The following is a 27,853-nucleotide window of genomic DNA, read 5'->3' on the forward strand; positions in this document are numbered from 1 at the left end:
ACCTTTCTCATCTGTTGACATGATAAGATGGAAAAAGCTTTTTTTTCCTCATCATAAGAGATAATCATAAAAATAAAAAGTAAAAGAAAATTCACTTTTTATAGTGTGTCACTTAGACTAGCTGTTCATCCAAAAGAAGGTAGAAGCAGCCTCTGAAAGCTTGTGAGATTAGAGCATAAGCAAACTGTATAATTCTATTAAGATTATCAGCAAAACATGGATATGATTAAGTCAATGACATTATTATTTTAAGTGATATTCGCCTGTTCATTGAACTTGATCCTATTATAGCTCTTAGAAGACTGCACCATGTTCATGATGCCCATAAAAAGAAATTTTATGGCAAACTAGATGAACATTCAAAACTCAAACATGTGAGCGCCCATCCTATGATAAGATTAAGGAATTTAAAGGAGGATATAATTAAAGAAAAAAATTAAAAGAAAATTTGAATTTCTTTGCTTTCAAAATTGTCATCTTTGATGTAAACACACATTATCATTTCCCAGAATGACACAATGCCCAGAAGTCTAAATTCTACACTTTGGTATTACCCTAAATACAACAAACTATACATTTTAGTTTCTCCCCTCACATGATCATCTCTCTCTTAAGCCATAGGTTCTTAACCATTCCCCCTAATAACAATGAAAAATGGAAGATATACAGGCCTCTTATGCACACCATAGGCACAGAGAAGAATGCAACAAAGCATGCAGACAATATTACTGGGAGTACAAATAAAATCCGCTTCCTCCAGAGATAGGATAGAGGATCCCTTCAGCTTTCTGCTCAAAATACCATCCCTCATTTCATGCCTCCGTACCAAAGAAATGCCTGCCATGCTTGAAAAAGTCATACAGGAAATATTCATTAAAGAAAAATATTTCCTGTCATTTTGTGCTCCAATTGCCCCACCATCTCTTCCGCATTTTCTCTTCAGGACTACCAAGCTTTTGAAGTGCAATTTTTGTCTCCCTTAACCGAACCTTATAATCCTTCTTCCAGGTCCCAAACCGGCCCTTCAGTTTCTGAAGCTCTTCATCTGGGTTTATGCTGGAACCTGACTGCCTCGACTTCACCTCAACAAGGAACGCTGCATCATCCTCAAACACCTGTGTCTGCTGCTCAAACTCCTTTACAAGGTTGCTAACTGCACTGTGGGCACCATTAGAATATCTTACGAGTCCACCATCAGAAGCATCAAGGTGTCTAACAGCACTCCGGGTGCCATTAGAATTTCTTCCAAGTCCAGCATCACAAGCATGGAACTTTTTAGCTGGAGTACCTTCAGGTGTGCGGGTCCCAGCAGATAAGGTATCTTCAGAGTCATAGGAGTGCTGAACTGGTGATGCATCAAGCCTTCCATGGTGACTTGCCATATCATCAGCAGCAAGGCTCTTCTTGGCTGCAGCTAAACTCACCTGTAAATGACATGCATGATCATTTGGGCATGGTTTTACAGAAAAGGATTTCAAAGATTTTAAGATAAATATGAACTGGACCATATTCAAAGTTGAGAGTTTGTTGGCAATTCATTTATCTAGTGAAGCAGTTTTCTAGATTAGCAATTGTCAGCAGATTAGAAAGGACAGCTAACAGTTACAGAGAAAACTAAGGTTACATCATTACATGTTTGTTGGGACAACATAGTAACAGACTAATTCACAACATACATTTTACTCAGAGACTATAGTAGCTAAAGATACTCATGGTTTAAATTTATGGCTGTTATAATTGCTTCTATAACAATTTTAGAGGCCCTCCATCACATTATATAATAAGAGATACTTGAGCACTCGCTATATTTTGGCTGGTGTCCACTTTTAACAACTGTTATATAATAAGGGCTGGCATATGACATTTTCAATTCAAATAATACTATTCTGTCCTCATTCCAGCTCCAAAAACAATATTTACTCTAGACAGTGACATACTCAAATCTTGCTATTATTAATTCATTATTTCCCACTGTAAAAACTAATGATGACTGTTATGACAACCATTGTTTTATTCCCAAGGAAAATCATATGTGGGGCTTAACTGGGGTATAATGGTTATTTCTGCCATAACAGTAAATAATGGTCGCAAAGGGATCTATTAACAATGAATATCACCATTTCAAACCCAAAAAAAGGGATTTTCACCATTTCTAAAATCTTGATGAGAATTTCAGAGATAATGGAGTGCAAAGAAAATCAATCTAGAAACTCACCTGCAAAGAAGTCAGCTGTTTCTGCCATGTCTCTTCCATAGACTTCATTTTTGCCTCGTACTCTGACCATCTCGTCTCATACTGTTGAAGTTGTTGTTTTAAGATGGCATTTTCTTCTTCCTTTTCTCTCAATGATGCCTCTGCCTTCAGAACCCGCCTCTGCAGTTCAGCCAAAACAGAAGGGTGCACCTGAGCGGGCTCCTTATTGGTATCCTGACAGTCAGAAATTTTTTGTTTCAACTTTAGAAGAAAAGAAGAATAAAACTTTCAAATAGGAAATATGAAATGAACAAATGTATCGTCTAGCTGTCTCCCAAAGTGCAGTGCTGGAAAGATCTAAACGGGATATTATGAATTTATCAGCAGCTATGCTTTCCACTGCTAAAGAACAGAACTTGCAGCTGTACAAAGAAAAGTAAACTTACAATCTAGCATGTGAGGACTTGCATTGCCAGGTCTTTGATACAATGTTATCAGGAGAATGCGTAAGAATTCCAACCCAGAATTTCCATTTTAAACTTACTGATCGATAAGATTATTATAGCCATCAAAGTATTTGCAGAACCGTCTTCTTTTATACATACTGGTCTGCAAATTCTTAACTCATGTGCCTTTCATTGAGCTTTCCCCTCTTGCCAACCAAAATTGACTCAGATTGGTACAATGGAGCCACCACAAGAATAGTGTTTGCACAAAAAATTTTAATGTAATGTAATTTTATCTTCTTTTTTTTCTGAAGATAAAGAAACAAAATGATATAAACAATGCTAGTAGACCTTTAGGGGCATTGTGAATTACAACAAATTGAATTTAGTGACTGCAGATTAAATTCTGTGGCTGAGACTGAATTTAGTAACTACATATTAAACTGTCTCATGAGAATTTCTTATGTAATTTATTTGATGAAGCTATCATAGAATTGCTTATTTCTGGTACAGCATTTATGTAATTTATTTCATGAATATATCATAGAATTGCATATTTCTGGTACAGCATTTAGCTCTGAAGAGCCAAAAAAATCGAGGTAGAATGGATAGCATCATCTTCAACTCCTAGCATTAGCCAGAATAAAGTACCTTCATTTCTGGAGTATCCTTGTCTGCATCTTTGTTAGCTTTCCCTAGATTGAGCTCTGACATCTCCTGATTTTGCAGAAGAACAAAACAATTCCTTGCCAGCCACCCACGAATTACTGCAAAAGAAAGAAAATGAGAATGAGAAAAAAAAACACTCACTGCAATCATAAAGAGGCCACACTCTCTCTTTTCAAGCAGCAAATACACTACCGCACTGCAAAAGTATAATATCCTTCTGCTGGTCATCAAACATTGTCCTAGCAATCCGACGCCTCGCATGTTTTTGTATGAGAACAGATGCCTTCCATCTCTTCCTCGAAACTTCAAATTCACACCTTGCTTTTTCACCTCGGACAACTACACAACACAGTTCCAATAGAAGGCATTAAGGTGAAACACCCTCAGATACAATCATATGAAATTCTTCTGGAAAACGGGAATGAAGTATTTTACCGATATTAAGCAAAATAAGAGAAAAGGAAACAATGGGCATGTTACAGATATAACCATAAATTTCCATAGCTTAAAGAAGTCCTTGAAAAAGACGTGGCAAAGAAAAAAAAATTAAAAAGAGATCCCTTCAAACAATTGTTAGCGTATTAGATTATCTAAAGCATATCAGAGATATTATATGATGTACAAGCATTACATGATTGCAGTGTAGTTACTCCTTTCTTGAGTGCTTGGTAATAACGACGGGCTTGATGACCACGGAAGTTTTTCTGAACCGAAAGAATCCCTTGCAGAGTGTGGTTTCTAACATCTTCTAATGCAGCAACCTACAAATCATACATGCCCAAAGATAAAAGGTATCCATAGAAAGAATAGTACAGAAACAGAAATACCAATCCCAAGCCCAGAAGATCAATAAAGCAAGGTAGTACAAGGTTAAGTGACTAAAATATATTAAAAAAATGAAATTGTGGATGTATATAAATCTTCTCGGTCCTTGTTAGGAAGTAAAAAAGCAATGGCAAAGGAGGATTCATTTATTCAATCACAAAGAGAAGTAACAAGAATTCTAGGGGTCATTTTTTACCGTTAAGACAAGAATATTTAAAGGATACATAAACACATACATGCATATATATATATATATATATATATATATATATAAAATATCATGTGCATTGTTTTGATTAATTTGAAGTGTAATTATTACACAAATTGATTCAGCAAGTGTTAAGAAAGAAAACAAAACTAACAGGTGCAGCAACGAGAAAAAGTCAAGCATTAGAAGTAGTTCTGCAGCAGAAGGTTTGAGATGTAAGGATTATGCTAAGGACAGGCTAGATCCCCTTTTCTTCATATATTTTTTGTGAATAAATCATGTGGAAGATTAAGACATGTTCTAGTGTTTGTCTTGTGGTGATATTGTGGTAATTGGTGAGAGAAAGCAATACAGTTTCAGTAGGTATAGATATGGATGAGGTCCAAAACATAATCAGCGGCCAAGGGATACCCTGATATGATCATATTTGCTATCTTGGATATGATAATTAGCAAAGATGAAAGATTGATGAAAGCATCCCCACTACTGCTAAAGTGAGGAAGGTAAAGTGGAAAGGTGCTTCTGGGGTATCTGCAATCACTACATGCTTTTGAGGAGGAAAAGGACTTAAGTTATGTAAGTAATGAAGCCATCTTGCACTAATCAGAATATATGCCCAGTTACAGAGAATCCAGGTGCTAATAAAATCATTCACATAATAAAGCTTTGTCAACATTGGAAGAAAAATCACTGTAGAAACGAATGATGATTTCAGAAAAGGCAGCCCATGCTAGTTCATTGAGGCATGTTGGTTATGTCTATTGTGGTATGGTAACTTAAGGAAGTCAACTGCAATTTTTTATCTGACAATTGGAAATGGAGGTCACTGTAGAAATGAATGATGCTTTCAGAAAAGGCAGCCCATGCTAGACATGTTGGTGGTGTCTACTGTGATATGGTAACTTAAAGAAGAATCAACTGCAATTTTTTATCTGACATATGGAAAAGGTTCCAACATTTCAGAAAAAAAGAAGTCCCAAGACTTATTACAGTTGCAGGTCACACGAATTGAGTATCAAACATGAGTAAAAGCAAATGAATATTAATATACAAAATTCAACAAAGGAATTTGTAGTTACGGCATATAAAATATATTCAATATTCCAAATGTCAGTAGTCTCTTGGATAAGAGTAGCCATAGATTAATCTAAAAACTATCCAAGTTTGTGATTAAAATTTCTTTAACTGCAAAGGGTATCTAGTTCAAGATAACCTCAGAGACATCCCGGCTTCATGGGAAGACATCTATTGATCAATAAGGTATAAATTTAACAAGCATAAATATGTGAATGAGCACTAAAGGAAATATAGGTATCAGAAGTATATGAGAAGACAATCACCTGCCCAGTGCGGAAAAATAATTTTGTGTAACCAACTTGATACATCTCAGGTGGGACATTAAACTGTTGTAGAATGGCAACTGAAACACTGAGCGGATCCTGAGATGCAAGATTCTCTAAGAGAAGAAATCCGTACCTATATGAGAAATACAAGGCCCGTCAAGAACCGTCATTGATATTATGATAATGTTTCTCTGAATGCTTGGGAAGAAATTCAAGGATTACCTTTCAGCAAATTGCTGGTGTGTCATTCTAGTTGGATAGCCTGACCTTGATATCCGGACAACTTCCAGTACTCCACAGCATCTTAGCTGTTCGGCGACAAGATCATGTTGATACATGCCAGGAAGTTGCTTACTGTTTGGCTTAATACATCTAATAAAGTGAGGTGTAGTATTCTCTAATTGCTGCATCAGCTTGAATAATTGACCCTAAAACATATCAACAAAATACAGAATTACATAAAATGCAGTGAACTCGTGAAAAGAATTCCTTCATCATGTCAACAGATTTTAATTTCATGTGCATTGATCTTTTTGGCAGGCAGGAAATGAAGCAATAAAAGCAATGAGAAAACAGCAAAATTGGTGTCTTCACATAATGGTTGAATTAAACTTAGTTCTGGGGCTGCTACTTTCAGATGAGAGTTATTGATAATCAAGTAATTTGTTACAATTTCAACTAAACATTTTTATACACTTTAAGACTTGAGCATTAACTAAGAGCATTTCAACCATGGCTATCAAACTATCACAGAATAAAAAATTGTGTGACTAAGTTGCCAGTAAGAATCATTTATGTAGATATTAAAGTAGCAAGACTATTTTTAACTAATATGGCCATCGGCATATCTAATTTGACTCCTACCATAGTCTTAATTAAAGAAATAATTTCTTAACATATTTCCTGACATGTGTAAGAATCATAGTCATCCTAAGATTTTGCCAAGTAAGTTCTTATGCAACTTAAGACTCCAATCACAAGGACTCATCTGTATAGGAATCCTTTTTGCAAGGTTTCGCCCACAGGAATATAAGGGAAAGTACTCAAATTAAAAGCTTAGTTGCCAGAGACGAGAGCAGATGTGGGAGTGGAAGAGGGTGCAAGTGCAAGGAAGCAGATACTTCAGAAATACTTCTAGCAAGAAAGTGCTTAGGAGGCAGGTGCACATTCGAGATTCTAAGAAGATTCTGAAGTTGGTCCATTATCCTAAGTAGAAGATTCTGGCTACTAAGATTAAAAGATCGATACAAAAGAAGGCAAGATACTTGGTTTCACTAGATGACTGATAAAGCTTAATTTCCTTGTCAAAATATAGCCCTTATAGTTTGGCAATCGAATGATATATTACTCGAAACATCAAAACGAAATATAGTTCAAACTATAGGAAAATATGGCCAAAGCAATCTCATAGGTAGAAGCAGACAAGACAGTAGGACAAAAGGTAGATAATGCAAATAAAGAAACACTATAAACTTAATCAAATCCCAATGCTCAAGCCCATAGAATCTCACACAAAGATGAAGCCGCAACCATATAGCTGGTGCACGATAAGTGATCTTCAGATGAACTTCGAGAAAAGATGTGTCAAGGTTGGTATAACTGCTAATGATCATAGAAACATTATACTCATGCATGGAGGATGGAGCAAACACTAGTAAAACAACTTGGAGCACATGTCAATAATCTCAAATCATAACAAAACTAATGGATGGACCACTTGCCCTGCTAAGCAAAATAAAGTTTCACAGACGCTAGAAGTTAAGGCCCACTTAATTACTTGTAATTTTCAAGGAGATGATCTTAGACCTCACAAGCTATCTAGAAGTAGGAGATTGAACGAATGATTATAGAGTTACAGTCATGAGGTAAGACCAATTTTTCCAATCAATTCCATGCTAATCAAAGTTAAATGGTGAGTACAGACCACAAAACACTTAATAAAATGCTTGTAGAAGAAAACAGAAGGCAGTGAACATGAGCCATGAAGATGTACACTAGTAATCACAATGATTAGATCACGCGAGTCGTGCTTGTCATGCAAGCTAAACACCAAATTGGGGAGGCGGTTTCATCCTATGTAATATGGACCCTTTAATTTAGCCTTAAGCAACCACACCTGACACTTTAACACGGACATTGGTATGACACTTTGACACGATTTAAGAAGAAATTTTAAAAATATTAAAAGGATCCGATGCTTAAGAGACACATCCATACCCGACACAAACCAGAGTCCATGTAACATAGGCCTCATCCAACATCAATGCATGAGCTGGTCATCATAAATTCAAAACCACCAGTGAAGTGCAGCAGTGTGAAGGAGACAAGATGTTATGACCATGTCGTACACAAAAGAGGGGCAACAAGGCACAACCACCAAATAACGAACATTTTCTGGGCCTCATGAAATAGAGAAAACTCCAATAAAATTAAAATTGAGACTAAAAGAGAACATAAGGATGAGAAAAAGATATAAAATGCTCAGGGCACCCATATCACCATAGGATTGAAAAACAAAATGGAGATGTGAGGGAGGAAGTAGATGACATCAAAACACCACATAAATAGAACCCATATCACCATAGGATAAAAATGGAATATATAAAGCGCTCAAAGAAATCTAGCAATAATGTCGAAGAAACGCCAAAAAGATGTCAAAGAGCAGAAGTGAGCAAGTTCAGTAAATTGAGAATCAAACAAACGTAAACTGCAAGGTTCAGACAGACAGCAGAAGTCACCAGTGAGAGAAGATGAACCTTGCAGAAAACTACAGTGGAACTCGAACATAAGGTCCCTGAGAACTTGGAACCAAAAACTTCAAGCTTGGTCAAAATTTGATGATGTTTCTAGGGACTGGCAGTGAATTTGCAGTCCAGCTGGAAACTCCAATAAAGAATCATCATAACAAGATTGACACGGTAACCAAATCAAATATTGAAGATTGGCATGCTGCATAAGCACCTCATATTTGATCTTTGAAAATTATGGAACAAAGAAAATCGATATGATTTTAAATCATGGAGCAAGTGAATGAATAATGCAATAATGCAAAATGAATTAATACCCAATATATGTGCTTTAAATAGGTTATATGCCTCTTGCTTTAAAAAAGGAACTTGAATGCTGAAAAGCAAGGCACATCATGACATGTATTGTGCCAATGCCTTACCAGCAGGGTGGCATTAGCATGGTACCAACTGCCTGCAAGTACTTGGCATGCTATTATGCGAGTGCATGTGATGCACTGGTATGGCACAGTATGCATGTGCCAGAACCAAGTTGGCCCCAGCATGCAATACTTCAATCCTTCCATAACACTAATACTCACAAATGAAAGTAAAAGTTAGGTCTGTTCCTGATTTAATTATATGTAACCCATACATAACACAATTATAAAATTACAAAAAAGATAACTGGCCGAGAATATTTATTTGTCAGATGATAAAAAAAAATATCTGTATTTAAATGAGGCAATACCTTAAATTTTGTCCCAACACTTTGCTTTTGTGAATCAACCCTACTTGGTTGTCGAAAAGGACTGGATTCCTTCTGAGATTGACTAAGTATATTGGAGGCAAATAGCTGAGGAAGTTGACAAGAACATGATAAAAGCAGCTCGATAGAATCCGAATGCAGTGGGTCTCTATTCTTCTCCAAGAAGCCACTTGTGTCATACAAAACCTGATATTACTAAAGTGTTAAACTGAAAAGTTGATTGATTGCAATATAAAGTATTAACATGGAAGGTGGCTCTGTAATAATCACAAAGTCAACTGGATCATACTGTATCTGAGATTTTTCAGAACATGGGATTATTGCAGAATATCAGGTACGCAAAACTGTAACCACTTGAATCCACATCTTTCAAATATGTATTACTTTTCTTCAGTTGATCCACTTCACTATTATTTTTGAGCTGATTATTTAAGCAATGTCCTTTAAAGCTGTCCTAACTCCTTTTATTGTTTACTTAACTAACCACATCCATGAGAAATTTCTCCGATAAGATATAACATTGTCAAAGAAATGAAAGCAGAACCAATGTGGTTAAGCTAGGCTTCTGGAGGTCATGGAACAACTATTCTCAGTTGAAATTTTTAAAATGAATATGTTCAATGTTGTACTCAGAATTTAAGTTAATACTGATGCATTGAAAATGTGGTCTCCTGTATGTTTTCGAAAAATGCCCAATATTATCTAAAAATAAACATAGTTAAGAGCATGACTCTATGAACTTATGAAGTATCACATTCTCAAGTAAATTACACTAATAATTCCAAATCATAATACTATATGGAGTATGATTGCAAACAGACTAAAAATGCCCACTAACTAGTCGCGACCTGCTTAGAATAAACATCAAATAATTACTGACCTCTCCAGCATAATGACAAATTCTGAAAGCACCGCCACTTTCCCCCTTAAAGCAGGGGCTACCACTCAGGTGCTGCTTGAGCTTGTTAGCAAATGTCAGATCAGTTGCTTTAGGGAAAGTTGACTCTTCATCCAACAAAGACAATAGGCCAAGGGGTTTCTGTCATGCATCAGAAAGAAGGATCCTTATTGTCATGTAACACATGATATGTCCAAGATACGAAATCATAGAAGTGCATATTAATATTATCAGGAATGACAAGCATAAAAATGTTATAGCAATTATGCAATTGTTAGGCCGGCTTGCATGCCAAAAGAACATTATCATCTATTCTTATGCTTATTTAAAATAGCCATGATAATGGCAAAACCTTTTTAGAATTATTGATGAATATATATTCAATAAGGTTCTGTAATAAATACAATTCAGAAAACATATCCTGCTGGCAACAGGTCAGCTTTATAAATCAAAGTATGAAATTATCAAAGCCTGAGAATGCAAAGACATACAAAATGAAAAAAAGATACACTTGAATCACATAAATATATGCCAATGCGAAGACTATGGTCAAACATCTGACTTGCATCATTAAATAAACTCAAGTTATAAATACATGCAATAATGTAAAACAAGAAACAAAATATCATGTCAGGCAATAAAATAGGGGGGAAAAATCAAGTCAGGCAATACGTTGGCATCAACAACCATGATAAGCAACAAGTTAGGACTGGCTTTGAAACAAATTTCTTGACTAAGTCAAAGTAAACAAAAAATAAAATGAGACTTCAAGAAGGAGGCCTCCAGCAGCAAGAATCCACCAACCATTGCCCCAGATTCACCACATTGTTGGAACCACCTTAGGGCCTAGAGCTAACAGAACTCAATGGGATTCTCAGTCATGGCCTTTCTAGCATTTTCTCTCACACAAAAATGAAGCCTGTGCTAATTTCTAGAGAACATATACCTGATTTTAAAATTTAAGGACTAGAAAGCATGAGATCTACCTTGATCGTGTAATTTGAGAAAGAAAGGAAAAAACATCAGGAATTACTTATCTACAATTTCACAACAGATTGCAATTTACGACAGATACCTTCTCAAACAGATTTAGACAAACAGTGTTATCGACAAATTCAACATTGGTCCAGTCAATTCCATCTTCTGTATACTCCTGCAAGGAAAAAGGACATGAAGAACATGAATTACAGAATGGACAATGTAATGCCCGAATTATACAAGAAAATGTTCACCAAAGACAGTCACAAACTGCTTGTAAAATTAAAAGTGAAAAAAAAAAAAGAACAGAAAAGATCATGCAACCAGGCTGCATCAACAAATGCCTGATGACAGATTGAGGAGAGCAAAAGAGAGCCAACATCATTGGAGAGTTTTGCAGATAATTGTCAGACCATATGCAGACTGAACATCTAATATTGACTATAACAATCAGATAAACAGGTGGCAGTGATACCAGATGTCAGAAAGATTATGCGAGAACAATCAAGTAAGATGCTGAGATTGCTAAAGTTACGAAACCAGAAGAGATGTATAAAAAAACACTATTAACTACAACAATATATCATAGTGTTTTACAGGCACTAAAGTTTATTGTAAATTGTTTACATCTTGATCATCAAAATGATTTCAGGGTTTAAGTACACTCTTAGCACGTTAAATTTTTCCTGATCAAGACATAACAATTTACAATAAACTTGAGAACATTGCTCGGTTGAGAATATTTGATGAGAAAAAAGCCAGAGTTCTCTCTGGTGAATGGTGATCAAAGATCAGATAATTTTGAAACCAAGTTATGTATTATTATAAAGGTGTAGCATTAACAAAAATAATTTTTGCCACCATAAACAAATCTAATACTTAGGGTATCTGTCTCTTATTGAAAACTAGAGAATAGAAGTTCGTTGTGACCAAAGTCATGTTCCTCATATGTAGACCAGAAGGATTCTCAATTATCCACCCTTTTTTTCATATAACTGAATATGATTGTTTATCTTGATGTATTTTTGTTGTCTAAATTCAGGTTAGCATACTTTATGTACTAGGATACTGAAGGGCAAGCCTGACCAGAATGGTTTGCAGCATCTGAAATAAATTGGACTCAGTTAGACAATTACTAGAGAATGTTGAAAAGGGTTTTTCATAGAACAAAAACAGAAATACAAACATGGGTGATGGCAAATCAAAAAAAGCATAATTCAGTCTTTTGTATTTTTGGAATATTTGTTTAGGTAATTTTTAAATTAGTTTTAGAGTCCTATTTTAAGTGAAATTGGTGCAAAAGAGTTATAATTTAGGTATATGTTGGCTGCACAAGTCATGAAATCACTAGGATTTGATTTTTTGTTGTTTTAGGTATCTTTCTATGTAGCATTATGTGCTATTCCTATTTTGCTTTTCTAGGAAATATTTTGAGGATTAGTTGCTTGCTTATCAAGAGTCGTAGATTGCTAGGAAAGCAAGTCATGTAAAGCCTATAAAAGGATTTATTAGGATTGAATCAAAAGCATTTTACATGATTTGTTTTGAACAAATGAAGGGATTGCTTTAGGTCAGCTTTGGCCTTTCTTATCTTCCTTTCTTGCTATCCATATTTTCTTTTCTATATCTTTCTTCTTCTTCTTCTTTTATTACTTCACTTTATTACTTCCGTTCTACCATTCTCCCTTATTTCAACTACTATTCTTCTTCACTGGATTGTTGGAACTATAAATTGATTTTCTGAGAATATTAAATAAAATTAGCTTTAAAATGTTTTAACCAAGGTCGGCCGAACAGGACCAAACCGTCTGGTTCAACCTGTACCAAGCCGACCCAGTAAGGAATCGAGTCGATTCGCCAATTAAAATCAGGACCAGCTCCGAACCAGTCGGAACCAAACCGAACCGGCCATAACTGTTCGGAACCGGCCGGTTCCGTTCGACCTCAGTGCGAACCGTCGGGTTTGCACTGCATCAAAGCTCGGTTCGGAACCAGGCCCCTCCTCCTTTCCTTCTTTTGTTAAAAGAAGATGTTGGGAAGGCCCGAGGCCTTCCCAACATTTCTTCTCTGTAATGTGTCTCTCGGCTTTCTCTTCCCCCCAATTTGCAAAATCATACCGATTCGGCATGATTGAAAAAAGATCCAAGCCTAAATAAGGTATGCTTTCTTTCTCCTATCTCATTTTCTCTATTTTTTTTTGGAGGGGGGGCTCCAAAAAATAGTTCGAAATTTGCAAAATAAGGAGAGACCATCGTTTACGAGACACAACTGCAAGGTGGTCTTTGAATCACCGATGAGTCTCAATTTATGCATGCTACACATGATAGGGACCACAGTGCCCGATCTGGTAGAGCCGCAAGGATATGATTGCATATACGAGACAGGCTCCTCGAGGTTATTTATGAGGATACGATGCAATTGCAGATGATCTCGCACGTGGAACAGAATCCATAGATATATCAGGTTTCGAGTTGTATATTGGATCCTATTATCCGCAGCCACTAACAGCCTATGACCTATATGGATACGGATATAAATATGGTGCGTCTGAGGCTTCTTTCGAAGCATCTTACAGATCAGATTTTGCTGTCAGCTTATTCGGATAGGCCTCTTCACGGCCGTTTTATCAACCAAATAACACCTCTCAGAGCCAAACCTTCAGCAAAAAATCCGAGAGTGCTTATAACCCAGAGCGCATTCATTATGGGATGCAAGACTACAACGCCGCTTGGTTAGAGAGGTGGGTTGATCTGCCTCCTAATTATACTAATGATCCGGATATCTATGAGAGACATCGCCACTCAAGAAGATTTTAGATATCGGTATATATATTGTACTTTAAATATATGTAATTGATTGTATTATTTTATATTTTTTATCTCACTAGTTGATTCTAGGATATTTAATGTTACTTCTTATAGCATGCAACATCTCACTAATTATTTTATATTTTGTATCGCTTTAAAACAATAAGATGTATCATTTAGGTTAAACTAGGATCATAGAAATACCAAAAAACATCAAAAAAATATAAATAAACATCAAATTAAACTTAAAATCATCGAAAAAGTTGAAAAAGATTGAATACTAATTAATTGAACTTGAAAACTCAAAAAAAGGGTCTCGGTTTGAAACCAACATGCCTAAGCATACCGTGTGTCCGTACAGTACCAAATCGGTACCGTATTGGTACCGTACCAACCCGTCTGCTAACCGGTACAGGTCCTGGCACCGGATCGGTGAACCTTGGTTTTAACCTTTTGTTGTCCTACATCAATTTGGTATCAGAGCTCAAGGATCCTACTTTGTTCTTTCATTCTTCTTCTTGGTCCCTTTCTATTCTCTTCATTTCTTTCCCCGTTTGTAATGTTATCAAATGTGGACTTGAGTTTCAAAATCTATGATCTTCATCAACATGTCAAAAATGGAAAAAGATTTTTAAGCAGTTGGCCACTAGATTGATTTCTTATTAGTAATGATATGATGTCCATAAATGCTAAATTGCAGGCAATTGCAGCGACACTAGGAGTTGGAAAGCTTCCTGCAACGTAACCACATATCAAGAGTCGCAAAATTGAAAAACCATTGCAAGAAGAGCCCACATTGAGGGTTCATCACATGGAGAACCTATCATAGGGGATCCATCATGCAAAGATGCTGTACTTGAAGATTGAAAATCTCGCAAATGACGATCTATTAATTATTTTAAAGTAGAAGATCCCAATGATGAAGATATGCATGAAGAGCACTCATGGTGAGATCAAGTCACAACCCTAAAGGCAATGACAGAGATCGAGAAATATGAAAATCCATGATTGATTTGTTAGATTCAATGAAGATCATCATCAAATGTATGATCCAAAATCTGTTGATTGTCAAGCAAGACATCAGACCAACCAATCAATGGGGTGATTGCAAGAAAATTTGGTGTGGCCTTCATCATCAGATCTAGGAGATTCAATGGTGGATCGAGCTTATAAGTGATATCATGAAGATTTTGAGATCAAGATCCATGCATCGGAAGCGAATAATGGAGAATAAGAAAAGTATAGTTCAATTTTCTGTATTTTCCAGAACTTTATTTAGGTAATTTTAGAATTGGTTTTGAGAGCCCTTTTTTAAGTGAAATTGGTATAGAAGTCCTATCTTATGTATATGTTGGTTTAGACAAGTCATGAAATAATTAGGATTTGATTTTTTAGTTGTTTTAGGTATCCTTCTACATAAGTTAAAAATATGTGTTATTCCAAGTTTTATCTTTTGGAAAATATTTTGGGGATTAATTACCTGCGTATCAAGAGTCTTAGTTTGCTTGGAGAGTCATGTAAAGTGTATAAAAAGGTCTACTAGGGTTGAATGAAAAACATTGTATGTAATTTATTTTGAATGAATGAAAGGATTTCTTTAGATCAGGTTTGGCCTTTGTTATCTTCCTTCTTTCTATCCCTGTTTTGTTTATTTCTTTCTTCTTCTTCTTTTTCTCTCATTATTTCACTTTGTTTCTTTCCTACTTTCTCCTATTATCTCTTATTTCTGCTGCTATTCTTCACTGGATTGTTGGCACTGCAGATTGATTTTCTGCACGATATTAAATCAGATGTATGCTAGATTTAGCTTTAAATTGTTTTAACCCATTGCTGTCCTACATCAATGGGCATTTAGGGAAACTTCGTTGTTGCATATATAGAGGATAATGTGACGAAATAACTAAACATAATAGCATGGTCATCTGTAATTAAAAGCAAAGAAAACCAAAAAGTAAAGGTCCGATACAAATTGAATAACAGAAAAGGAGAGCGAAGGGCCTAAGAAACTATGATGAAACCTACAAAGAAGGATACTTAAAAGACTCTATAGCATAGGTACCTTACATAAATTTGTTGATGAAATAACCCCAGCATGAATTTGTTGATAATATATAAAGTCTTCCCCATATAAAAACAAAAGCTATGCTACTTATGATTAAGGATACTAAAAAAATTTCTCAGATTACTATAAGTTTCTGCTCTGGAAGTTTCTTTCACATTGTCTCACTCTATGGTAAACACTTATTTCAAGTATACCCTGTGAATTAGATGACATATTGCACTTAGTCAACATTGTCTAGTTGCGTTTCCTCTCTTTGTTCCCCTTCACTTTTCATTCTTTTCAGCTACAACATTTTCCATACTCTTTCCCCAATCATTTGTCAAACACTAAAGTTTTCCTTATTAAAAATTCAAAAGAAAAACCACTCTCGAACTTTACAACTAAACATACTAGCACGTTCCATCTAAGTTATTGGTTTTCAAAAATTAGGGCTTAAAATAACCTCACGTTCTGAGTTAAGTGAAACCTAAAAGATATAAAGCAATGGAATAGATGGAGGATTTTCTGATCCATCCTGAAGTTTGTCATAATCTAAAGAAGAATCTTACAGAAACTTTAATTGAAAACATTTTGTCAAACAAGATAAATAAAATAATACACAAATCTATCAAGATTCGTCCTTGAGAAGCTGACTACAAGCATTTAGAACCATCTGGTATCGTCCATGTGATGCAATCTTAGCATTAGACTAAATGTAAATGGATAAACATAAATGCCACCTCTTGTTCAATTTTGAATAGATGTCGATTGAAGTGCTGCTGTAGTCTCTCATTAGCATAGTTTATGCAAAATTGTTCAAAACTGTTCTTCTGCAATATCATGAAGTGTTAGCCCAACAAGAAAGATTGAGTAAGAGAATCAAATATCTAATCAATAAGTTATTTTCGACCATGATCCATACATGAAAGGATTCAAACCCATAAATATCTAAAATACTTATGGATCTCCCAGTACGACATTTTCCCATTTGGAGTGAGTTGTTAATTTGTTCTACAAGCCAGTCAAACAAGCTAGCATAAATTGATTTTGCCAATGCATCCCTGGTGTCAGTCGCCTGTAAGGAAACAAATAAAACATAAAATTCATCAAATATGTGTGGTCCGAACAGAAAATAAAGCATCTGAGACATAAGGACATTTCGCACCTGTGATAATGTAAGCTTTTGAACAATATCATCATTGCCGGCTCGAATTTTACGAGTCGATAAAGCTAGCATCAAGTCAGGAACTTTGCAGCCCAACAAATTTGCTGCATTGACTACACCTGTACCGAATGTATAGCCAAGAGAAACACTTCATATTTCTACTTAGGTGAAAACTTGTACTAGCATATATGACATAATAAAAACAAAAAATCAAAAACCTACAAATGTTACACCAACAAAAAGAAAAGTACCTTCACTCAAAACAACTTCCACATGGTTTTCATTATCAATTACTGAGAAGTCAATGTTACCCAGCCATAATACTGCTGCAAGCATAGCAAATGCATTCTCTTGATCTTCCTTAGGGATTTGAGCAGTGTCCAAGGCTTGCTGGACATACGTTAAAAAAAGAAAAAAGAAAGAATGAAAGAAAGAATCAGTGTCGTGACTAAAAGTTTTTAAAGAATAATAAAGATCCTCAGAAAGATAATAGGTCTGACAGCACATTGTTTTGAAAATTACCATCAACATTTGAAATCTTTGAACATCATCAACATCATCGATTCTCATGCAATCACTTTGCTTTAAATATTCGTATTCATTGGCTGTTTTTAGCTTCAATTGCTCTGTATTGCAGACATGCAAGAAAGTCAATATCCTTGAAGGACATATTAATATGAAGTATGCATGTGCGCACTGTGCATGTACATGCATATATTTGCACGAATTTGTGTGCAAAGCATGTTTATATTGTTATAAACTTATATTTAACTAGAAAGCAATATTTAGGAGTGCCATAAAGTTACAAGATTAAAAAAATTAGATTACTGAGCTCGGAAGAATGAATTCCAAAACAAAACTGCAGAAAACAGTAGCTACAATTGAGTCACCCTTTAAACCAGTTGTAATACAGTAACTACGAGTTAATATTTTCAAGGAATGTGTGCTTCATATGAAGAACAATATGACAATAATCCGTCCAGTAAAACATAAACATAAGATGAAATCTAGATCCCTCATGGGAGGAAGATTTGGATGCACCTCTTTTCATGAATTTTTACATCAGACATAACCACAATTTGCATAATTGCTACATTTTTTTCAAGCGTCATAGAAATACCAATTGGATGAAACGGCATAAAAAAGACACAAACAGTTGTGTTTAGAGTCTTTACACTAAGTAAAACCCATTAACAGTGACAACAATTAATATAACAACATAACCACCTTTAAGATGGGGAGGAGCTCCTGCACAAAGTTGATAGAAAACATGGTACGATCTTTCCCCTGTCGCTCTCTGAACCACCCTTGACTGCTTAAACAATATATAAAGTATTTAATCTCTGGAACAGCACAAAGCATATAGGTTAAATATTAATTGTCAGGTTAATACCTTTTCGAGTAGAACTGCTTGGTGTTTGATGAACAGGACATAGCAAATGAAACTTATCAGTTTAGGTGAATGATTATGGAAATTATCTAAATACATCTGAAAAGATGCAACAATTTACAAAAATATCCTTACAAGTTTGGATATTGGCACCACAAATTTTTCCAGCAGAGCTGAAATGTATTCCAATCAGTTTCCCCTGCATCGCATCAGAGAAAATACATTGTAGGTCATTCAGCAGATAACTTCAACTCCAAAGTACAACTTGAGAAATTCAACATGCAAGGTGAACTCACAAAACGGCTAGAATTGTTATTTCTCGAAGTTTTTGCATTTCCAAATGATTCCAGAATCGTGTTTGTGTGCAGAATCTCATACTCTATCCCACTGCCACCCCCAAGAGCAGCAAGGTATTGCATTGCAATTTTTGCTGTTTCAGTTTTTCCAGCTCCACTTTCACCACTGATTCAAAATAAGTTCTATCAACAAAGTAATCTAACTAAAATGTACATGCAAATCATGAATCTATCAGAAAAGCAGACAAGTAATTTAATAGCATGATTGTATTTGAATACTAAACAAAAAAAGTTTACCTTATGATGATAGATTGATTTACTCCATCTGCAGGATCCACAAGAAGATATTTTAAATACTTACATAAAAGTTCATGTATAAAGACTTAGAAGTACACTAGAATTCATAGAACTACAGAATTTTCAAGGAAAATATTCTTCCACCTCTCATCATTTCATTGTAGGCAGTATCTGCTATTGCATAGACATGTGGACTGTCCATAAGTTTCTGCCTATAAGCAGCAACAAAATCATTTCCATATAGAGGAACCTTTTTAAAAGGATTAACTGCAACCAAAACAGGCCCAGCTTTGGTCTACAGAAAGGAGAGGAATTAAGCAAATCAATAAACGCATGCAAAAACTGAATGGTGCAAGATGACAAGCAGCAAAAGTCTTTTAGATATAATGCTTACATAAACCAAATCACGAGAATATCTGTACTGAAGATTCTGAAGAACTGAGGGCTCATTTAAGTAACTGAGTTGTATAAGATCATGCACACCATCAAGGATGTCTGGGTTTGCCGGCAAGAGATTTTCTACAGAAATTGTCAGAACCTGAGCAGAATAATTTTAAATAAGTACATAAATGCCACTAATCTGAATGCTTATCAAGGAACAGATAAACTTAAAACCTCACTTTGCCATCAGACAGCAGAACATTAGCATCGCCTCCAGAAATTGAATGAATCTTCCCTAACTCCCACTTAGAATCTGGAAGGCAGCACCAAACCCGCATTTTCTGAAACAAAAGAGACAAACATCTGTGAATGAGTCAAAGCAGTTTCAGTTGAAAGTAATGAAGATGAAATCTGGAGACAAAAAATTTAAAGCCATTCAGACTGTGGTATTAAAAGTTAATTAGGAGCATTTGCAACGGATATTTATTTAGCTTTGTAGTTCAAAACCACCAGTACTATACTTATAAAACATGAGCCATTCAAAAAACAAATACAAATCAGCATCAAGAAATGCATGATCAGCATTATAGACCTTCACAAGTTCTGATTTATTAATTGGCTTAGACTATTGAATGTTTGTGAAATAATGGGACATAATAAGTCCTTTTCTGCATCAAAATGCAAATTAAAAGTGAAAAATACAGAAAATGCATAATGTTTCTTATTTATATTGGCAGTAACATTATGTTTTTACAAGAGTTATTGCTTGCACAATTGTACTTTATAATTTTATCCATTTTATTTACTAGAGCTCATGTAGTACATTAGCGGACCATAGCACACTATAATTGTATATCTTGAGTTTAGCACCCCCAATCATGGTCAGCAGAACCATCCCGAACCACTCGGTTCGGAGCGTCCTGAGCCGTACTAGCGGCGGACCGGAACGGTTCCGACAAAGAAACCGAGACGCGGTTGCCGGAGGGGGAGAAGGAGATGGAAAAAGAGAAAAAGAGAGAGAGAGAGAGAGAGAGAGAGAGAGCGGGGGAGGGAGGGAGAGGGAGAGGGAGAGAAAGGAAGAGAGGCCGGAGAGCCTCCGTGTGGAGGAGGCAGAGGCTGGAAAGACGCGGAGGCAGGGCTCTGCCTCTGGTCTCCTATTTTGTTCGAAATAAGGGCCCAAAGGCGGCCTCTTTTATTTTTGCGGATTTTAAGTTGAAGTCGGCAAACCCATTGCCGACTTCACTTAATCTTTTTTTAAAATTGAAAATGAATTTGCCGCATTCAACTTAAAATCTGCAAAAATAAAAGGGCCCCCTTATGGGCCCCTATTTCAAACAAAACAAGGGACTGAAGGCGGAGCCCCCCCTTTGCATCTCCCCGGCCTCTGCCTCCTTCCCGCAGAGGCTCTCCGGCTTCCACCAGCCAGCCTCTCTTCCTTCCTCTCCCTCTCCCTCCCTCCTCTGCTCTCTCTCTCTTTTTCTCTCTCTCGTTCTCCCTCTCCCCCACCTCTACTGTGTCGGTACTGGGCTGCCACGACACGGCCCAGGGCTGTACCGACCCATGCCACCGAGCAACTAGTACAGAGCCCAATACAGGCACAACAGATGTTGCCCCCAGTAGTAGTCCTTTTGCCATCATCTAACCCAGTTCCTCAAGCTTCTCGAAATAAAAGTGCAAGGATTAACTAGCAAGGCACATCGCAAAGGCTTCAATATGACAGTGGTAGTTTTACCTTTGACAGATGACTCACCACCATAAAATTGTAGCTTTCATGTGCTTGTTGCTAATGTGTCAACTTTCTTTCACTTCCTTGACATAAGATAAAGCTTCAAAAGGCAATGAATTAGGTAAATGAGTTGCATCCCAATATGGAGAGTGTAAGGCATCATTCCCCCTAGTGTAGCATACTTAGCTACCCTTGCAGGATCGAAGAGAAAAGAAACAAAGTGAAAGAGAATGTGGAGAGCAAAAACCAAACACCACCTCCTATTAAGTGGAACCAATGAGACACTTTTGGATAACACTCTTTATGCATCAAATGAAAGGTTTACCTTCATATGGACTAGTTATGACCCTTCACATGTATTAACATTTAATGCAATACACAAGGTTCCAAGAGACACGTAAAAAACTCTAAAAGACATTGACCACAAAATAAACTTCAAAGCCCTAAAAGAGTAGTATTGATAAATAAACTCCAAAAGGAACATTACCAAGTTGGCATAATTAATTCAACACTCTCCCTTATGGCAACTTCAGAAATCAAACCTAACATGGCTAAAAACTATTCAATTTTTTCCTTGAACGAAGCTTTGGTGAAAATATCAGCTACTTGGTCACTAGTGTCCATCCTGACAAGATCAACTTCTTCCAACACCTTCATTCTAATAAAATGATAATGAACTTCTATGTGCTTTGTAAGAGCATGGACTGTAGGATTAAAAGCCAATTGGATAGTGCTAAAGTTGTCGCAACCAATCTCCACCAATTTGTTTATAGGATGAAAAATATCTTCCATAAGCCTCTTAACCAAATGCCCTCTTTTGCAGCTAGTGTATCCACATTATACTTTGCCTCGGTGCTTGATAGTGCTTTAGTAGGTTGCTTCTTGTTGCACCAAGAAACCATTGTCAATCCAGTGCTAAAAATATTACCTGCCATGAATCGCCTTATAAATGGATCACCAGCCAAATCCGCATTATTGAAGCCACTTAAAATAAACAGTACATCTTTTTGTAAAACAAATCATATGATAAAGTGTGTTTTAGATACCAAAATATCCTCTTAGCTGCCTCAAGATGAGGCTTTCTAGCCTTCTAAATGAATTGGCTAATAGCACCCACCGGAAAAGAGACTTCCCACCTACTTGAGGGCCCTTTAGGCCCCAACAAACATCCAACAAATATGAGGATCCTTTAGCTCCTTCCAACATCAACTCTCAATTTGAGATTTTGCTCCATTGGAGTAGCCATGGGCTTGAAGTTTGGTGCATGTTAAACTTTGTAAGAATTTTCTTGGCATATTGTTCTTTAAAAGGAAAAAGGCCATCTTTGCACTTTGTGACCTCCAACCTAATAAAATGATTAAGCTCACTGTGAGGACGCATGCAGGCATTGTTTAGTCCCATATCAGCTATGCACTAGGTAGGTTCTAGGTATGCAGGCATGTGTATAGTTCCACATCGACTATGCACTAAGTAGATCTTGAGTACTTACACAGGACTAAGGAACTCAAATAATACCTTCTAGCTAGTCTTTTTGGGTGAGGAACTCAAATAAATAAATTATCAAGATGGCACAATTAATTCAGCACCCAAAATTGTCTATTATCCCCAACTCATAATAGAGGTCATTCATAATCAATGCATGTTAATAAGTTATGCATAAGCTTCAATCTCTAGAATTTTTTCTTTTTGGTTAGATCTCCTTGGTTAGACGGCACATAATGTCTTTAATGATTATCCAAATATTTCTCTATCTAAATAATTAGCTCCCAATATCCATAACTCCTATGGTAGGTAATTGCATAGACTTTGCTGATGATGTAGATAATAACATTTAAGTTCTAAAAATCCAAACAATGTTTCGCCAACTAGAAAGCCATTGGACTTTGGTATTCGTTTGGGGCTTTCGATCTTCTCCCTCGAACTCTTGCCTCCAATACTCAAAAGGTGACCGAAGATCTAAGTTTCACAAAGTTGCTTGACTAATCACTGAACAATAAAAAAAAATCAATTTTCTCACAATATCTTCCGGCATACAAGTTCATGACAACCACATATAAAAGGATGTGTTTCCTTTCTTACCAAAAAGTGGTCCAGTTGATCAGCATTGTCCCATTTTTGATAGGTCACCATTCTTTACAAAGGTCTTATTGTTCTCCAAAATCAAATTGACTTCAAGCTGCCTCCATATCTCCTCTAATGCCCCAATTCATTATGAAGCCTTTTCTCGCATAATATAACTTATTCTCACTATTTTACCTTCTCAACATCCTTTTCCTTGATTTTCTTTGAGGTTCTATCATATTTATTCCATTTGTTCTAAACAAACATCCACTAAACTGACCCAAACCGGACAGTGCTGCCCATATCTAACCGAACCAACACTAAATCAAGATGGTTGGGTGAGTTAGTTCACTTTATAATCCTCCACCAACATTCGACCAAAGATTCTAGAGAGCGCTTGGTCTTTATTCTCGCTCACTCGCACTCTCTTTCCTCCCTCTTGGATGCCGATTGACACCGACCAGTACCAAGGTAAGCCCCCATCTCCCTTCTCCCTCCCTCCCTCCCTCTCCTTCTCTCGCTCTCCCTCTCTTAGATCCCCCCACCCTTTCTCTCCCCCCTCCCTCCCTCTCCTTCTCCCTCTCCCCCCTCTCCATAAGCCCTCTCTCTCTCCCTCCCATGCACCTCTCCCCCTCTTCCTCCCTCTCCCTCTCCTTCCTCCTAGTTCGGTATGCCCTGACTCAATATAGTACTGTACCAAATCAGTCACTAGCCAGTACGAGCCCCGCTACCAGTTCGGCAAACCTTGGTTTTGAATTATCCCAACCTTGTTGTACTGCATGTTGACTAAAAAGTCCACCATTGACCTTCCAAACCAACTTATTCTCTATCCTTTGCATTCCTTAAGCTGTGAGAGCTTTGATCTGGCCTAGTTTCATTGTGTGATCCCTTTAAGATTTTTTGTATCCTCTCTTTTTTGGGTTCAACAATATGTTTGTACTTAATATCTGGATTATCATTGTCTCCAGGTTAATATCTTGCATCCACTTTCATTCCAATATTATTGTCATGGCAGCTCCCTGGCTTATGATGCTTCCCAAGTGCCAACATAGATATTCAACTTGTTGTTGCACCGTTGGGTGACGTGTTTTGTCACTACTCGGACCAATATTATTGAGCCTACCATGAGGTGGCATCTTAATGGCACAAATCTAGAGCCTCTCTCCCACAACAACAATCTTGACCTCCAAAGCATTAAGCTCCATCTCAACTAAACATTTGATTTTCAATGACATGTTCGCCAACAAAGAATGGAATAGAATCAACATAAGATTTTCTCTCAACTAATGACCTTAATGAGTCATCTCTGGATGTTGCATAACTAACTTCTGGATGTCTTAAATACATACTACACTTGGCGAGAAAATAAAATAACATTCCAATGGTTGCACAGCTGTTTCTCCTAAGATAACCTCCCTCAAGAAAATTTTTCCAATTCAAAGCCCTTTATGAAGGAACCTCACAAGGAGCTTTTGCAAATCTACCAAGTCGACATAGGACAACCTCAATATCAATCCTCAAAATGAAATAGTGTAATTAAATTTCAAATTTCCAAGAATTCCCTCTCAAAATGAAAGCTCACAAATAATTTTAGTTCTCATATGCAGAGTCAAGTTTAAATTAGTTTTCAATGTGCTAACCAATTTATTAAGATTTCTCACTCAGAATGGCTGCTGAAATTGTAAAAAAAAAATGTATGCCTTTGCTTTTCTGATGTATATTAAAATTAAGTTTCCAACTTATCAATTAGAAAGAGCAAGAAGTCAACTTGTGAATGCTACGATTAAAATATTTCACAATAAACTATGTAAGTCATCCTCATATCATATTCTGACCTGAATTTACTGAAAATAATGCACCAATGATTAAAAGTACCCTACCAATCCTTTGTTTAAGAAGAAGGAAAAAAATAAATCAAAATAATACTGACGACTTAAACATAATCTGATAGCAAGAGAAAATACGACCAGACTAAAGCCTATTTCTAATTCTGACCTCAACCTAACATTAGCCCTCCATATCTAAGCTATGGTCTTAACAAGAACAATTACTTACTTGACTGATGCTTCTCTTTAAAGGCAATTTTGCTGATGATATATACATGTGATACATATATATGTGTGTGCACCTATATATATACATATATGTATAGATAGATAGACAGATATAGATAGAGAGAGATAGATGTTCCAGGAAGATTCTAAAACATATCATTGAGTTGTACCAAAGTACAGTTCCAATGGTATTCCAGAAGTAAACAATTTAAATGATCTTCAGTAACAAAGTGCAGATATAAGTTGTGATATTTCTGTACTGAGTCAAATTGGAAGGAAGACAGGAAGTTATACGTACCGAGTTTTCACACAAGGTTATGGAAGAGAAACAACGACTTAAGCACCCTTGGTCCAAATTATTGCTAGGCAATTAGCTTTAGAAGACTAGAGTTGGAACATATGAATTATTTGCAACCAAGCCCTTTAATGGCCAGACATCAAGCTCTTGGTGAGTTGCAATTCCTTAATGCCCCCCAATAGTTGCAAAGGATTCACAGATTAAAATATTTATCTCAAAATTGAGTTCATCCTTAGACAAACATGTGATATTTAACACGAGGTAGACCATATAATCAATCATCACTATTGTCAGCTTTAGGCAAAGATTTAAGCGACATCTTAATTTTACTTGAGATTTGCCATCAAATAAACATGTTGTCTCAGGAGATAGTATATCTAATTATATTGATGAATAAAAATCATGCTAAAGGTAAAACTTTGAAGAAAATAATTTTTGATTTTAAAATACTACAAATTAAGGAAAAAGATTTTTTGTCTTACTCCAAGTGAAAGTATTCATTCAAAATAAGTGAAGTACGTGAAATGGCTCTGAATCTAAACTAAGCAAACCAGTGAACCAGGTAAATGTGGAAAATAGCATCCTAAAGCAAGTGTGGGAAGAAGGCTAGAGCGTAGGTGGGGCATGCTAGGTAGAAGATTTCAACAAACTTACATATTGGCAATATGGCAATTATAGAACTATCACATGTTACTTCTAACATTGTTTAATACTTCAATTAAATGATTAACGGAAAAAGAAACAGTAATATTATGTTCAGAGCTAAAGTAACATGGTACAGTAATGTTCTAATGCCCGCAAATACCATTAATTCCAATACAGTGGAAGTTAATTTACTCCATGTACATTCCCACAAGGCCACCATTCTTTCATGTTCATGTTTACCAACATAAGAAACTAAGTGTGCTGACCCTTTTCTTCCAATGAAAAGAAAGAAGTTACCACTATCTAGTATATACAAAGAAAATACATCCAACAAAAAAAATTGAAATTTAAGCCTTGTTACCTTCTTTAGGACCCAATTGATGGTGTCCCCCCACCCTAACTTCTCTTCCAGTGAAGTTTCCAAAGGCGAGGGTGCAGCAGAAGAGTCTAAACTATCAGATTGATCCTCTCTTTCCTCGCAGCTCTCTAACTCTGGCATCTTAGCATATGGAGATTCTTCTGGCTGTTCCACCTTAGCTATCCGCTTGCTTCCAAAAATCCCACCTTTGAACAGCACCCCCTTATCTTCCATCAAAGGCTGGCGCTCTATGTTCTCTTCCTTCTTTACAGAGTCCAGCAAAATTTTGGGTGGACCACTTTCGAGCTTAAACTTGACGGGCAGTGACCTTCTCGATGAGGGCAGCCGGCCTCTTGAGGTGGGACGAACAGGCAATGCCGGTGGTGCATCTTTTGGCCGCTCATCCCTCTGCCGGATGGTGTCAAGCATCAACTCCAGCGAGCTCCGAGCCACCATGGCAGCTGACATCGTGACTCTTAAACCCCTAATTCACCGCACTAACAGGAAAACCCCTAAATTCCTCAATCAAGCATCATCAAAACCAAATCATTCCTCCAGTTCCTCCAATATTCAACTCAAAAACGCAAATTTCCTACAGTTCCAAAAGGGAAAAGAAATCCTTTCTCAATTAATCAGAGTTAAAAATTAGAAGTAGAAAAGTCTTACAGTTTCCGCACTGCAAAACAAACAAATAAGTCATCAAATTAAAATTCCAAATCGCAAAGAACCTGAGTAATGATTGGAATCGGCAAAGAGACTAAAAAGCCGCAATCTTTGAAGAAAGCCTGCACAAGAAAGCTTCTCATATGAAGAGAGGAGAGCGTAACAGAGGTGACATTGATCCAAAATCGAAACCCTGGCCCTAATTTCTGCCGTCCGTTGGAGGTGGGGACTAGAAAGCGCTCCCTTGGAAGGAAAATTAGGGCTTGCTTCGCCGGAAATTCAAATTTCCGAAGAGGGGACCCACCGTTGCCCGTTTTAAATAGATGTCTAGATTTCTCTGGATTATTAAAGAGAAAAATCTCCCGTAAGATCAAAAAGACCTTCAATTCAAAAACAATTACATTTGGAGCCACTCCGTATCGTAAGACGTGTTGTGGCTTTTCCGATGAGAGGGCACTTTTGTTGATTTGGAGGCAAAAGGGAGGGCACTTCTGTGGTCTCGTTCTTAACGAGCTCCGTTTAAACCGTTCGATGTTAGGGGTTCCAGTGGATGTCCAACGTTCCACCCAACGACTCTAACACGGTGGAAATAACCAATTTACCCTCCCAAGTACA

General features: G+C 36.6%; 1 protein-coding gene across 2 annotated transcripts; it reads right to left on the reverse strand.

Annotated features, from left to right (window-relative positions):
* Positions 1–423: 423 nt before the first annotated feature.
* Positions 424–27,527, reverse strand: LOC103714771 (myosin-1-like). Of its 2 annotated transcripts, none has more exons than XM_008802174.6 (25): positions 27,304–27,527; positions 26,579–27,167; positions 19,673–19,774; positions 19,447–19,590; positions 19,197–19,347; positions 19,053–19,080; positions 18,756–18,921; positions 18,595–18,658; positions 18,463–18,476; positions 18,297–18,381; positions 17,592–17,695; positions 17,321–17,459; positions 17,070–17,188; positions 16,827–16,979; positions 16,645–16,734; positions 11,154–11,231; positions 10,061–10,219; positions 9,163–9,366; positions 5,908–6,113; positions 5,683–5,818; positions 3,941–4,070; positions 3,502–3,648; positions 3,292–3,407; positions 2,216–2,428; positions 424–1,424 (listed from the first exon to the last, which is right to left on the reverse strand). In XM_008802174.6, the coding sequence occupies exons 2-25, from the start codon at positions 27,041–27,043 to the stop codon at positions 894–896; spliced, it is 3,744 nt and encodes a 1,247-aa protein (XP_008800396.4). In that variant the 5' UTR covers positions 27,044–27,167; positions 27,304–27,527; the 3' UTR covers positions 424–893. The 2 variants fall into 2 exon arrangements, with proteins under 2 accessions (XP_008800396.4, XP_088560597.2); XM_088704471.2 differs by having other exon boundaries at positions 18,463–18,479.
* Positions 27,528–27,853: the final 326 nt, after the last annotated feature.

The sequence above is a fragment of the Phoenix dactylifera genome, chromosome 9 (assembly GCF_051530095.1).
Source record: "Phoenix dactylifera cultivar Ajwa chromosome 9, Ajwa_hap1_PhDact_Kaust_v1.1, whole genome shotgun sequence".
NCBI lineage: Eukaryota > Viridiplantae > Streptophyta > Magnoliopsida > Arecales > Arecaceae > Phoenix > Phoenix dactylifera.